Source organism: Hyposmocoma kahamanoa, unplaced genomic scaffold (genome assembly GCF_003589595.1).
Source record: "Hyposmocoma kahamanoa isolate Upper Pololo Valley unplaced genomic scaffold, ASM358959v1 101, whole genome shotgun sequence".
NCBI lineage: Eukaryota > Metazoa > Arthropoda > Insecta > Lepidoptera > Cosmopterigidae > Hyposmocoma > Hyposmocoma kahamanoa.
This window is the reverse complement of record NW_020653333.1, coordinates 1,205,215-1,219,483: the sequence shown is the minus strand read 5'-3', so window position 1 is coordinate 1,219,483 and position 14,269 is coordinate 1,205,215. Positions and strand designations below refer to the sequence as shown.

The following is a 14,269-nucleotide window of genomic DNA, read 5'->3' as shown; positions in this document are numbered from 1 at the left end:
ACAGTACAAACGGCGGACTTAATGCCACTAGGCATTCTCTACCAGTCAACCAGAGAGCTGGGTTCAAAATAATTAACAGGAGAGCATAACATGATAATTAAAACAGATACGAACAGGTAATTATGATATATAGTTTAAACATAATATAAATATAACATATAATATTATATGACTAACTATATACTTATATAATATAAGCAACCTATATACACATAAATACATGACATATACACATACACATATATATTTGATATACGTATTTATATATAACAATGTGAGACTAATGGGATATAGATTGAGACTCTAACATGAAATCGTGGACTAATTGCTAGAAAGCTAGCTTATTCGGCGCTTTTTGAATATGTACTAAACAATGAAAAACTAAAAACACTAAATGAACACTTGTATTTTTTTTGCTATTCATTAATTAATTTGTAAAAAGATCGTTATTTCAAAATTTAATTACAAGGAGGTAATTGACTATTACAATGAACGACACATATGTATAACTCATCGAACAACTGTCGTAAACTGCTGTTGTTGGTTTGCTGCTATTCTGCTGTTGCGAATGCGTCGTGCGAACAAGCAAGTATGCAATTGGACGATGTTACGATTATTATCTTTCAGTGCCGAACTTGAAAGTTCTCATTGTCATTTTATATTTTATTGTTATTTATCTCATTGTTTGTTGATTATGTGCTTTATGCAATTGGAATAATATTGATTTTAAAATTCGATATCAACAGACAGTTTTTTTACTTAGTTTCATGTGCGAGATATTTTCACAATATACGTTAACAAAGCAACCTCTACTGATAATGATATTTTAATTATAGGATTAATACATGGATGGCCCTACTGTACTTAAATATACTGTGATAATTTAATTTCTTCAGAAAAAAAGCAGTAAAATATTTAAAAAATCTTCCTTCACGCCCCCTGTGCAACGAGATTGGACAATTATATATATATTATATACTAATTTTAATCTTATTTTCTGTTTATATTTCTGTACATACAGTTTTATAATAACAGTTTTTTTTAACAATTAATTCTTTGCACTTTTCGAACGAGTTATTTTTATAGTTATGCACAGTCTGTTCTTCTTTTAGAAATTGTATGTGGAGGACATTATTATTTTTTGTATAGTTCGACGTTTAAAGAAGGTTGATGGGTTGGACCCATGGGAATTTTAAAAATACTGACAACTTGAATATGATATCAAATATCTCTCACCACTGTTCCAGGGTCCAATAGGCACTCGTCAACCTCTGAATAATAGTTACTCACGTCTGTATATTTCTTTCAATGCAAAAAGAACACAATTGTGTTTTATTTAGTCTCAATTTACATTGCCGCGGAACAGAATGGAAGCATTTGTATAATGAAATAGTACATAGCATAATGAACTTCATGTCAATTGTGTAACATGCAAACTAGATACAAGCCTAAAAACAGGTAGTGCGTCTTCCGGAGATTCGCGTGCAGAGATGGGCAGTGGATTAAAACACAATTAACCAGCCCGGGTATTAACCGGGTTTTTAACCAAAACCCGTAAAATTCTATACTTGTTACAAATTTCGAAGTGAAAAAATATTTTTTCACGAAATAGAAATAACTCCGCACAATACCCACCTTGCAGTCTTGTAGATTCTCACTGTTAATTACATACATCATGATTCAAATTTTATGAAAACCGATTCATGTCTAAACGATCATTAACAATTTTTTGGATCAATTTTTTTTTTATTTCAATCGATTCAATAGAACAGCAAATCGAATCGTCTAGCTCTGTGCCTCTACCACGAGATTACTATGACAGTTGTTGTTAGTGACCGCGTAAATGACTTCACAGTTTTGTATGTTTAAATTATACAGCGCCCCAAGCGGTCACAAGCAGAAACAACATTTTATATACAAATATTTTACGCGGTCGCTAGCTATAACTGTCACTGTAATCTCAAGGTAGGGATCACGTAGAGGCACACAAAGCAATAAACTTTAGTAATAATGTCATTCTATTTGAACAAAGTCTTGATTTACAACATATTCAATTGTAAATAGCTTTTGTCCTCGATTTCTGGCGTTAATGGGTTTTAACCCGATTTAAACCCGACGACAAAGCGCCGGATTAAAACCCGGGCGCTTGCCCATCTCTGTTTACGCGCACAGTCTCGAGATTTCCCGCAGCTACCGTCTCGTATCTTGTTCGTACGTTACACAATAGTCATAAGGTTCATTATGTTATGTACAATTTCGTTAACAAAATTCCGTTTCGCGGCTATGTAAATATGGTGGTAACCATGTATAAAGAAAAATTTAATCCAAATGTTATTTTGTTTAAAAAAAGTCTATGAAAATATTTGTCTGATAAAAATCTTCTAAGTAGTTAATTTTACATTTTATATGTATGGAGAAAGATGCTATTAACGAGTATTATTTTATTTTTGTATATCGGTAATTATCGTTAGTTTTTATCTTATTTTTATTAATAAAATTATTTTTATGACTTGGCATTTGTATCTTAATGTTCTTTTGTAATTTATGTGTGTTTAAATTGAAGTCTTGGTTAAGGCGATTTTGTTTTAGTTTACAAATGTAGATACACATCTTCAGTTCATCTACACCACAATAGAACCAACAACTTATCTATGGTTATGAATGATTCGCGTCATTGCATGAATGCAGTATTGCTGGTAATTTAAGCTATTAATATACACCGTAAAATATCTTGTTAGAATGACATATTGCACATGAAAGTTCAAAAATTTACTAAATGAAACATATAAATATATTTTTTCTTTTGTAAATAAAAATAAGCACCTTATCCGCAATAAGATTTGTTCAGTATTTTTTTTTTTTTCAAATCGTGTTGTCTCAATTCCACAATTCTTAAGTTACGACAGTATTTTGGTCTCATGTGCGACATCTCAGTTTCATGAGCCAGTGAGGTGACACGTTCAGTGAAATCAACAATCGATGTTAAAATATATAGACTGAAGTATGGTATATTTAAATCTGTATTTTAATAACGTTGCAATGACTATGAATCATGAATAGAGTCCACCCCAGGAATAATGGCGATTGTACGTGTTTTCGGCGTGTACCGTTACAAACTTTTTTCCGCCAGACGTAACATCGGCGAGTGAAGTTGTGAAAATAAATAAAGTAACATTTCTCAGTGAATTAAATTGATTTAGCAATTTAATTATGCCCATGAGTCGTAACGTAAACAATATGTAAAATAATTCTTGTTTTATGGTATTTAAAAAAATATAAGTACGTTATTACAAATTTACATCGTCATTATTTTGCCGACCTGTCATTCTAATCAACTTCCATTTTATGGATTATAGTTACAGTTAAATTTTACAACTTGGTAGCGTTCCTTTCTTTCATATCATAGATAAATTAGCGGTACTATTGTAATAAGATTACAATGTCGTAATTCACAGACTTTATTATCTTAATAGTAATGTTATATTTGTCATTGTATGCTCTCAAAACATGGACAATACAAACAAAATCACTTAAACTGTTGTTGGTCGCAAAAGACTGATTTTCTTGACGTTATTTTGAACAGGGCCGAGTATGGACATCACAAATTAAAAATGTATTTATAAATTTGAATGGATATGTACAGGTTGACAAGTTAAAGATGGACCCTCGCTCTGTTGGAATTTTTAAGTACTATTATTAACATAGACAGTGATATCCAAAGTCAATAGTGGCGCCACCATTGCAGAGTCCACTAGTAACTTGACAACACAACAGCTTTTTGTTTTAAGCTTTTGTACTACTGCGTCCTGCAACGAAATCAACTACCTCACCCCGCCCCCAGATGTATCAAGCCTCGAATCGAGCGAAGTTCGCTGCCGCTACGACGACAGTGCTAATCTCTTACTGATTCAAAAAACTACCTAACGATTTAGGTTGTGATGAAAGGAATATATTTTAGTTTCAAAAAACCTTTGCACAGATAAAAAAAAATTGAAATTACCTGGTGCCTAAATGAAACAGCGATAAGACTACGCTAATGTGCTTGACATTGGTATAAATACATTTTTGGAAGGTGCAAAGTAGTACACTTTTATTGAAGCCAAGAATCATTTTGTGACTAAAGAAAGTGACTGGAATGCTCTCCGCGAAAAGAAAAGGAAGAAAAAAGTAGAATACGCAGGTTTTCATAAGCTGATGACATCTGTGCCAGGGATGTATTCAGTTATGGGCATGGTTATTGTATTTAGAAGGACGAAAATTCTCGTACATTGCTCCTGTCGTCCAAATTAATTCTGCCTTGTTTTCCGGTACGAATTATTCGCATTTTAAGGATTCGTTTCTTATGTATATTCCATTTACGTTTTACTTTTCGGCGCGTTGTATGTTGTTGTGACTATTCAAGCTTAGTTGAAATTTTAAAAATTTATCCTCGGTCATCCCATGTTCGTGTATATTTTTGTTATCTTAAACAACCCATTAAGCATGTGAATGACAGGTGTGATCTCATTTACGCAAGCTGTAGCAAAATAATGCCCTATATACCAAAAACAACGACGAGCTTAAGTCCTTGAGGGGCGATCGAATTTCATGTTTGACTGTAAAGTAATAAATAACGAAACATTTTTTTTTATTTCTCAACGAAAAGTTCTTTTTTGTGCATTTCATAGGGGCCACTAATCATAGTAGTCCATGGCGCAAAATTTGAGATACGCTCCTGTCGTTTGTCTCTTCTCCCGTCGTTTCGCCTTCTGTTCTCAGTACCCTCTTTCCCGTATCCTCTTTAAGTCTTGTCTCCTGTTCTGACATGTAGCGTGATAATGTGACATAATAGTAATTTACAATGTCCAATGGTGTTATTAATTCGTTGTCGCGTTTTGCTGTACTTAGTTACGATAGAGTAAGTGAATTAAGATAAAATATTTGATAGTATCGTGCGAGTAGTCGGACAGCGAGAGCGGTCATATTGGCCGCTAGAGTCCCTGATTTGAAACATGTAATTTTATTCACACAAATAAAATATGCCAATAGTAGTTTTGATTGTTTTTCTGTCGCCGTTGTCCCTTTATTATTGATACAAGATCCTACAAACACAATTTTTCCTTCAATCCAATTGGACTCGAACAGAGTTTGTTGCCTCAACTTAGCCATGTTGAAGACATTGACTGGTTCGAATTTATACTCTATACAATGATAAATTCCTTTGCTCAGATTAGTCCGATCGAAGGAATTGTTCTTTGTATTTGTTCGATCATTGTATCAATAATAATAGCTATAGAGTATGTTTCCACAAATGAGATAAATATGTAGTATAGGTATATAGTAAAAACATCATAGTCAATAACAATAAGTATTGTCTTTATCCCTGTTCTAATTTGTTAGTCGGAATTCTATAGGAGATACCGCTTAGAATAGAACTATAAGTGGAAGGCCTATGCCCTATACCCAGTTCGCATAATTGCGCCAGTCAGATTAACTACTGCGCATAAGCATTATAGATTTTATTCTCGTTTTGACGCTTTATGCCATAAACATAAAATGCTAACGAATCTCAGATTCGTAAATTGCCAGATTAGCAAACTGCCAGATTCTCAAAATGCCAAATGCCACTGCCAGGAACAGGCCTTCCTTCTCCTGACGCACGAACTAATGTCCAGCTGTAAAGTTAGCAGGTTTCATTATGATAGAAAGATCAGTTATTTAGTAGTTAGAGGAAACTATTTTTGTTTTTAATAAATTAATGAAACATCGAACCTCTCTTCATTATCATCATTATTTCAGCTGAATGACGTCCACTACTGAACATTAGTTTGTGAGTCAGGAAGAGGAAGGCCTGTTCCTGGCAGTGACATTTGGCATTTTGAGAATCTGGCGTTTTGCGTATCTGGCATTCTGCGAAACTGGCATAATGCGAAGCTGGCATTCTCCGAATATGGCGTATTGTTAATCTGACATTCTGCCCGTTTGGCATTTTGCGTTTCTGGCATAGCGTCAAAACTTCCTTTTTTTCCATCCTATAAGGTAAAAACGGTTATTCTATGGGCCGACAAGTTAAAAGTGGTCAAGACAGGAAATGGACATTGCAGGCGCAAGTGTTGTGACTTACGAGTATATTGGCCTTGACGCTGTAGTAGATGTTCAGTCGTTTCGTTTAGATCATAAACATCGAGTATATCTTAAAGCATCGTGGACTTGGATATTATTTTTATTGCGCTTATTTGCGACGCAGAAGGAGAGAAAAGGAAAAGATTTTTGCTGTTATACAATACCAATTGACCACATTCCTCTCCATGCGTCATTATAATCAATCTCGTCTATGGAAGCTTGCGCTCGATTCGCTGGAAGAACAATTCTGTAATCAGCCAGTCTAAACACTTTATTTATATCATTGCGCACATTTCTACTCTATTAATGAAACAAAACGCAAATTCAGGATACTGACATACTTTGCTTTTACATTGTGGAAACCAAACGCATAAAGTAGAATGTAAATGAATGGGGATTCGCGGTATTTATGCAGGGTTTATAGATTATCTCAGTATTATAATTAATTTAACTAACTTGCAGTTGAAAATAATGGAATTCAGGTAAGTTGTAATATAAAAGATCATTAAAATTTGTGTTAATTATTGCTGTTTTTTATGATAAAAATATTGACTGAACTAACCAAACTTTTATTTTGGCGCGCGCAGCCATATTGACGGAACAGCTGTTGATGAAACGTTTAGCGTTCTGTGTTGTTTTTATCATTTTTCATCGAAAAAAATAGTTAAAGTTTAATTCTTTCCGTGAAAACTTTGTGAAAATGCTGTGGGAATATAATTTACCAAGTGATTTGGACTAAAGTGTTAATTTCGAAATGTATTTATAATAATAAGACATTGCGATGGCTAGCGTAATGCGATTCGAAGACAGTGATCTTCCTTCGGAAGAAATGGAATTCCAAGCGAAATGGGGCAGATTCGCCGACTGGTTGCACTGCATTTGTGTTGTTACTTTCGACTTGGAGCTTGGGCAGGCGATGGAGAGCGTCTACCCGCCTGGCGTGAAATTGACAGATCAAGAGAAGTGTAACATTTGCTATTTGGCGTTCCCGGACTCAAATTCAGGATGCATGGGAGACACTCAGTTTCACGTACGTCTCCGTTCCCGCAGCCCCCTTAGCCCGCAACAATTAACCTACAACGACGACGCGGTACCTACTCTGCGGGCGGATTCCACGCATTACTGGGGCTTCGTCCATTTCAGACAGGTCAAGGACCCCTCGTTACCCCGAGGATATTTCCAGAAGAGTATAATATTGCTTACAAGGTTACCATTTATCAATTTGTTTTACAAAGTCATTCAACTTATTGCACCTAAGCATTTTGAGGATGGTTCTAGCAGTTTAGAGGCTGCCTGCCATGACATCAACAGGTGGCCAGCTCTGGAATCTGGGCAGAATGTGTTGTTACCTGTTTTGGGAACTGTCTATCAGTCATACATACCTAATCAGCAAACTGGTAAGATTACAAGATCAGATATTGCCAAACATGTGCAGTCCAGTGTACCACACATTCTAGCCTCTATTCAAGATGTCAATGTATTTGACGCTCTTTCCAGTTTGATATCCCATCTACATCTTTTATGGGAGTTGGTATTAACAGCAGAACCTATAGTGGTGATGGCCAGCTCACCAACAGAATGCTCAGCCTTAGTCCAAGCATTGACATATTTAATCCAACCTCTTCCATATGCAGCTGAATACAGGCCATACTTCACAATACACGACAGTGAGTTTAAAGAATTTACTAGAAAGCAATTCAACCCACCTTGCGTCATTTTGGGTGTAACAAATCCATTCTTCACGAAAACATTGCAACATTGGCCGCACACTATTAAACTGGGTGACTCTGCTACAATTAAAAGTAAATTACGTAAAGTTGGTAATATTAAGCTTTTGGACACTGCTCCTGGTGTTTACACTCAATATAAACCTTTTTTAGAGAAAGACAAGGCAATTATTAAAAAACTACACAATGGCATTCGCACAGATCGGCCTTCTGAAGTACAAACAGCAATGGTGAAACGACACTTGCTAGAGTTGACTCAAAGTTTCATGATTCCATTAGAAAGGTATATGGCATCACTAATGCCTTTACAGAAGAACATTTCCCCCTTCCGAGCTCCACCTATCCCAAACCCGTTTAACCCAGAAGATTTCTTTGCCACACTGCAGCAAGCAGGACCTCATCTAACAACAGGTATAAAAGGGGACTGGATTGGTCTGTACAGAAACTTCTTTAAAACCCCTAACTTCAGTGCATGGTTCCATGAGAGACATAGCAGTTTGACAAATAAACTTCACGCATTGCAATTGGAGGCATTAGCTGAGAGTGATTTGAAGAAATGGTCAGTTGGGAAGAAAGAAGTAGAGATTGTGGATATGGTATTGAAACTTCGAGAAGTTTTAAAAAGTAATCCTCCAGTAGCGGATAATACTCGTACACTGCTAGCTAGACGTCTGGAGGATTTGAATTATGTTTTGCCGGAAGATATGAAATCAATATTAAATGCTGCCACGTGACATCAGAATGGCTGCGCCTCAAAACTGAGAGGTTGCAGCAAAGACTGCAAAATTCAGTTGAGATTTGACTATAAGTCTATAGCTTGCGTTTAATATACTCATTGATTTGAACTGTATGCAATGTGATTCAAGTTTTAGTAGCTTGTTATTGTATATTTTAGTGTTTACTTAATTTTGACTCTGTTTTGGGTAATACTTACTAGATTAGCATAGCCAAAACATCTTCATAAATATCATACTAGTGCCATTAGGTCTATAATTATGTTACATATTGCTCACTGCTGCTGTATATATTTTTACCTCGCAAGGTTTCTTATGATAAATTTTCAAGGTGACTTATCAGTCTCCTTGCCTAAACAGATATGTCAATGTAATGTTTACAAATGTTGTTTATACATTGATAATTTTTGTCAAGAATGTTTTCACAGTTTCATTGTGATTGAATACTATTTGAACTTATATTGCTAAGTCATTTTGGCATATTCTTCTCATCTGCGGGCTTAGTATAAGCATGAAGACCAAAACAATTGTCTTTAAAATGGCGTCACACGTGCGTGCGTAACGATAGCGCTTCTTAATGCTATTAAAAGCGTCAAACGGAAGAAAATTGCTCTACTGTCATTAGATTTTTTCCCTTTTCACTCATGCCAAGCCTGCTAGTGTTTTATCTATCTGTAGATATTTTTTTAAAAGCATGTTTCACTCAAAGGTATAGCTATTTATACCATACATAATCTATACAATGTATAATGACAAACATATCTGATTACCTATGCAAAGCCTATAACATCCTTTAATTTACTGAAACAAAATATTATCATAGCAACTATTGTACAGTTTGTATAGATTCTATTTCCTATGAATGGCAAGTCCAGTGTAATAGTTATTATATTGAGCCGACCCTTTAATACCTATAATTTAGGTTTCAATATTGTCATTACCCAGCATACTGACAAGTGGGGCTCAAACCATACTCTGATAAGTGTGTAAATATTGTGACCATTGATTTAGAGTCTTCTTCTTTTAAATGCCATGGCTCCATCGAAACAAACGATGATTTCGCCAATGTCAAGTAAAAATGACTATGCGGTACTTCTACTTTATAATGTTACAACCCCATCAATACCATATCGGTAAACCCGCCAATGCCAAGTTAAGAAGAGTCACTAATAAACGTAATTGATCAAGCAGGTGATTTAAAATAAATTGAGGAGCATCACTTTTGGGCCGCCATTGTTAAGAAGCAGCAATATATCAATGACTTTCTAGAGTACTTGGTACTTGGTGCAACGGGCTGGTATCCGCAACTCGACGACAAAGCGCCTATTTTGCGTATGACTTTCTAGAGTAATAAATCTCAAAAATACTAAATTCATTGGTAAGACATTTGGACAAATCTGAGAAAGGGGACAAATGGTCAGTATCAGTCCTATTTTATTTAACCAATAGAAATTGTCTTGTCAGTGTCTTGTTTCCATAAAAAATTAGAACATTTAGTATTCACTTGTGTGATAAAGGTAAATAAAAAAATTACTTTGGAACTGTTGAAATGCAGCGGTGTGGTACTTTTTAAACTCCACACACTATATTAACTAATACCATAGATAGCTTTTTGCCAATTGTATCTAAATTATAATGGTCAGTAAACTATACATAGGTATAATATAAAGACGAATGTAAGAATATGATGTTAGAAGTGTTGTGTACTTTTGTTAATAATTTAATATGATGAATGGCTTAATGAAGTTGCTATGTTGTATTTTGTGTTGCTTTACTCATGCCTAAGTTATAGTTGTTGTCACTAGAGGTTGTATTGGAGCCATGTAAAAAATATCCAACTGCGACTCTACCACGACTACACAATAACAGTTGGCTCTAATTCTAACTTAAATTGTAAATTGCACTTTAAGTACGTTTTTTTCTTGTTTCTGGCACTTCGCGGTTTGCGTTAGTGCCACTGCAAAACAGGCAAACTTATTTACGGAAAACAAATGGAAAGGAAAAATAACTTGGAAGGAAGGATCAGGGAAGTTCAATTATGGTTAAATAAAAATACATAACATGAAAAATATATGACAAATGTAATATATGTTGATATATTTACATAGAGGTAGTTTAAAAAAATAAAAGTAGAGACTATCAAAAGAATCTATTTTTAAACACTTTAAAATTGATGCTGGCTACTTACTACCTTCTTTTTATCCCCCATAGAGGAATATAACATAGATACATTTCGTAGATCGGGCCATCCAAGCCGTCTAAGACATTCCTTAGACGACTTCGATGGCCCGACGACGGATTGAAATGTGGGCGCGGGATGAGGAGATACTCGGTTTGACCAATTTAGGACATTAACTTTTCTTTTTCTAAATTGATTGTGGTCTGGATGTTCTGAGTAGTACAGTGAATTCACACTTAGTTTGAGACTATGTAATGAGGTTGTCTAACATTTTGTTATGATTCTTGTGACCGCTATGCGCTAGGGGCGCTCTACAATTTACCTATACAAAATAGTCTAATAAGCGATATTATTTTTACCTTTTGTATAATAGCTACATGTGATCGATCATATGTCAAATGTGCTCTTATCACATGAAGTCATAAAATCAATACGAACTACGCGAAACAAATTATGAATATGTGAAATTTAATAACTTGTTATAGCATAAAAAAGTTATCGACAAAATTCGTTCGTGAAATGTTTAAATACCTCTCTCCTCAAAAGTTGCCATTTTAATATTGATTGTAATGAATATCATGATGTTTTACTACTATAATTATAAACTTATTTTTTAATCACCTTCAAAAAAAAAGGTGGAGGTTCTCATTTCGACTGTATTTTTTTTGTATGTACGAGTATGTTACGCGATAACACACAAATAAATACATGTGAACAGATTTTGTTGATTCTTTTTTTGTTGGAAAGACGGTACCTCAGAAGCGGTCCCTTTTAAATTTGAAGAAAATATTCACCTGTAAGAGTGGCAAAACTACCTTGTTATAATAATTATTAATAATAATATAATAATATTTCGTTTAATTCAGAATGTCTCCATATCGTGTTAGTAACAAATTTTATAAACCTTGTGCCTAAGTTAGTGAACACCCAAATACATATTTTAATCAGTACATTCTGCCTGACATGTGAAGGGCCTCCCATGCTTTCACAAATGGTACTTCGAGTCTCTCCGCAACGGTTTTAAATCAAATATCGAACACAAAGAAAAATTCCTTATTTTTTACACACACTCATAGCCCCGCACATAGGTAGACAGCCATAAATTACACCCAAACTTACGAGAGAAATATTGACTCGGAAATCGAACCTGGGACTTCAGCGTGGCAGTCCAGCATGGTCACCATTCGGCCACGGAGGCAGTTTGATTTGACAGTACTCGAACATGCACAGACGGTGCCATACCGGAGGGTGAACTTCGTATTTTACAGATGTATATTTATTTCACCAAGGGTTTTTTTATATTATGAGATTGCTAGCGAAAACTAGTTTACTGTAAAGTCATGGTAGACGCGCTCGTAATGATTCTCGCATTAACATTGTTCACAATATAATAATAAATAAATTATTTCAATATATCTCCTAAGAAAATAACCCCCACATTTAGCATCAAGTTTTCAACATTGGTGCTACATTTTATGAGTTGTTCTATACCAATTGTCAATTTATATAATTTTAAATGAAGCTAACAGTAAGGCCGCAAATTATAAACGGTGGTGCTTTCAAGGTTTGCAAGTGTATCCAAGACAAGACACAATGTACGCATAAACCTTGAACGCCCCGCTGAACGCAACACTGCCACTGTTCCGAATTTGTGGCCTAATGGTTTATTTAGATATTGTTGTCTAAGGCTCAATTTACATTACTGCAGAATGGAATGGAAGCGAATTTATGTAACGAAGTTGTACATAGCATAATCAACTTTATGGCAATTGTGTAACGTACAGACTTGATACGATACAGTAGCTGAGTGAATTTCCGAGACTGCGCAAGAAGTCTCCGGAAGACATGCGACACTGTTTTTGGCTCGTACGCACCTATCTAGTTGCTATGGTTACGAAAATAGGCTTCCATTCCGGTCCGCCGCAATGAAAATTGAGCTTTTACGTATATAAACTTTTAGAGAGCTGTCTGAATGTTGCGTGTTGAGTACAGTCGCTAAGAAAAGGTGCCTTGTCACAAAACTAAATAGTTAATATTTGTGTTTTGTACGAGAACATAACGCCATGTCTAAGGACACCTTCAAATTAAACTGCAGCGCTTCACCAATTTTTAAGCGTAAAACACACAGAGCGGGTGTGGGCCGGGTGCGGGTCGGGTCCGAAGCGCGCCAGGTTTAATTTCGATACAATGTGCGTGTGTAGCGCTGCAACTACGCGTCTACATATTGTATAAAAATTAGTAGCGGCACGGCTGCAGCGCCACTGTGGTGCCACTGCACCTCTTCTATTAGTGTCTAATTTGAAGGCGCCTTGAGGAAGCGAAATACGGTTAAGTCACAGTTGCTAAGTAAACTGACGAAGGTCTTTTAATATCGACTGTACAGGGATAGAATCTCTAAGATGGTAGATAAATAAATATATCTAATTAGTTATGTTTATAGTTTAAAACTGCATCCATTGTGCGTGTTACAATGTTAGGTTTTTTAGGGTTCTGTGGCCAAATGCCAAATGAACGGAACAATAATTTTAAATACAATGTATGTATAATATCAAGGATGCTAAAGAATTTATTGATTAGCTTTTTTAAACTGTTACTAGTAGTTTGTTTAAAAGTGCTTTTCTGAATTTAGATAAATTTTGTGCCAAACATTCATTTCTAAAATTGTATCAAAATTTATATGAATGGCACATTATCATATCGTCGGCTTATTGCAAGTAGTCACTAACTTCTTGCAATAAGCCGACGATATACAAATGAGAAATAACAATTTCACATTTTATTAGCCACAATATGAATGGACTTTTTTTATTGTTTACCTATAATCTAGTAAATATTTTTTACGATAAAAATACTGTATTAAACACAAACAAGGAAAATGTGACAACACCTTTCATTTCGACAAACGGCTGAGTACACGTGTATTAAGTGACAAAACTAAATTTTCACATAATTTACGCGTGTAAACAAACAACTTAACACCTGTCAAGTAATCATCAATGGATGATTAGAGTAGGTTACAATCAAACCTATTTTTAACCGACTTAAAAAAGGAGGTTCTCAATTCGACAATACTATCTATTACGTGAACATATTTGTAAACCGATTTCGGTTATTTTTCTGGTTCGGTGGTTCTGTCGGTAGTCATACCCTTTAGACCACCGAGGTCGAGGTTAGAGGGACGCGATTGCGTAAATACTTGAAATTTTTTAATCGACTCTGAAGAAGGAGGATTTTTAATTATTTTTGTATATACGTTGCGCGAGTACTCAAGACGTTCGTGAACCGATTTCTATAATTTTTGTTTTGTAAAAGGGGTACCTTAGTAGTAGTCCCATCAAATTTGAAGAAAATACCTGTAAGGGTAGCAATATAGGATTTGTATCCGGTTTATTGGACTTCATCTACTTTACATTGACTGATTTCAATAAAACTTGGCAAATAGATGTAATTCCACAAACTTAAGGCCGGTTTTTTTTATACAGAAAAGGTATAATTATTTGACGAAGTAGCCGACTCTCCCACACCCC

General features: G+C 35.1%; 1 protein-coding gene across 1 annotated transcript; it reads left to right on the top strand.

Moving 5' to 3' along the window:
* Positions 1-6,883: 6,883 nt before the first annotated feature.
* LOC113230315 (protein DENND6A) lies at positions 6,884-10,403 on the top strand. The gene has a single exon (XM_026464195.1). The coding sequence runs from the start codon at positions 6,884-6,886 to the stop codon at positions 8,561-8,563; it is 1,680 nt and encodes a 559-aa protein (XP_026319980.1). The 3' UTR covers positions 8,564-10,403.
* The last annotated feature ends 3,866 nt before the right edge of the window (positions 10,404-14,269 follow it).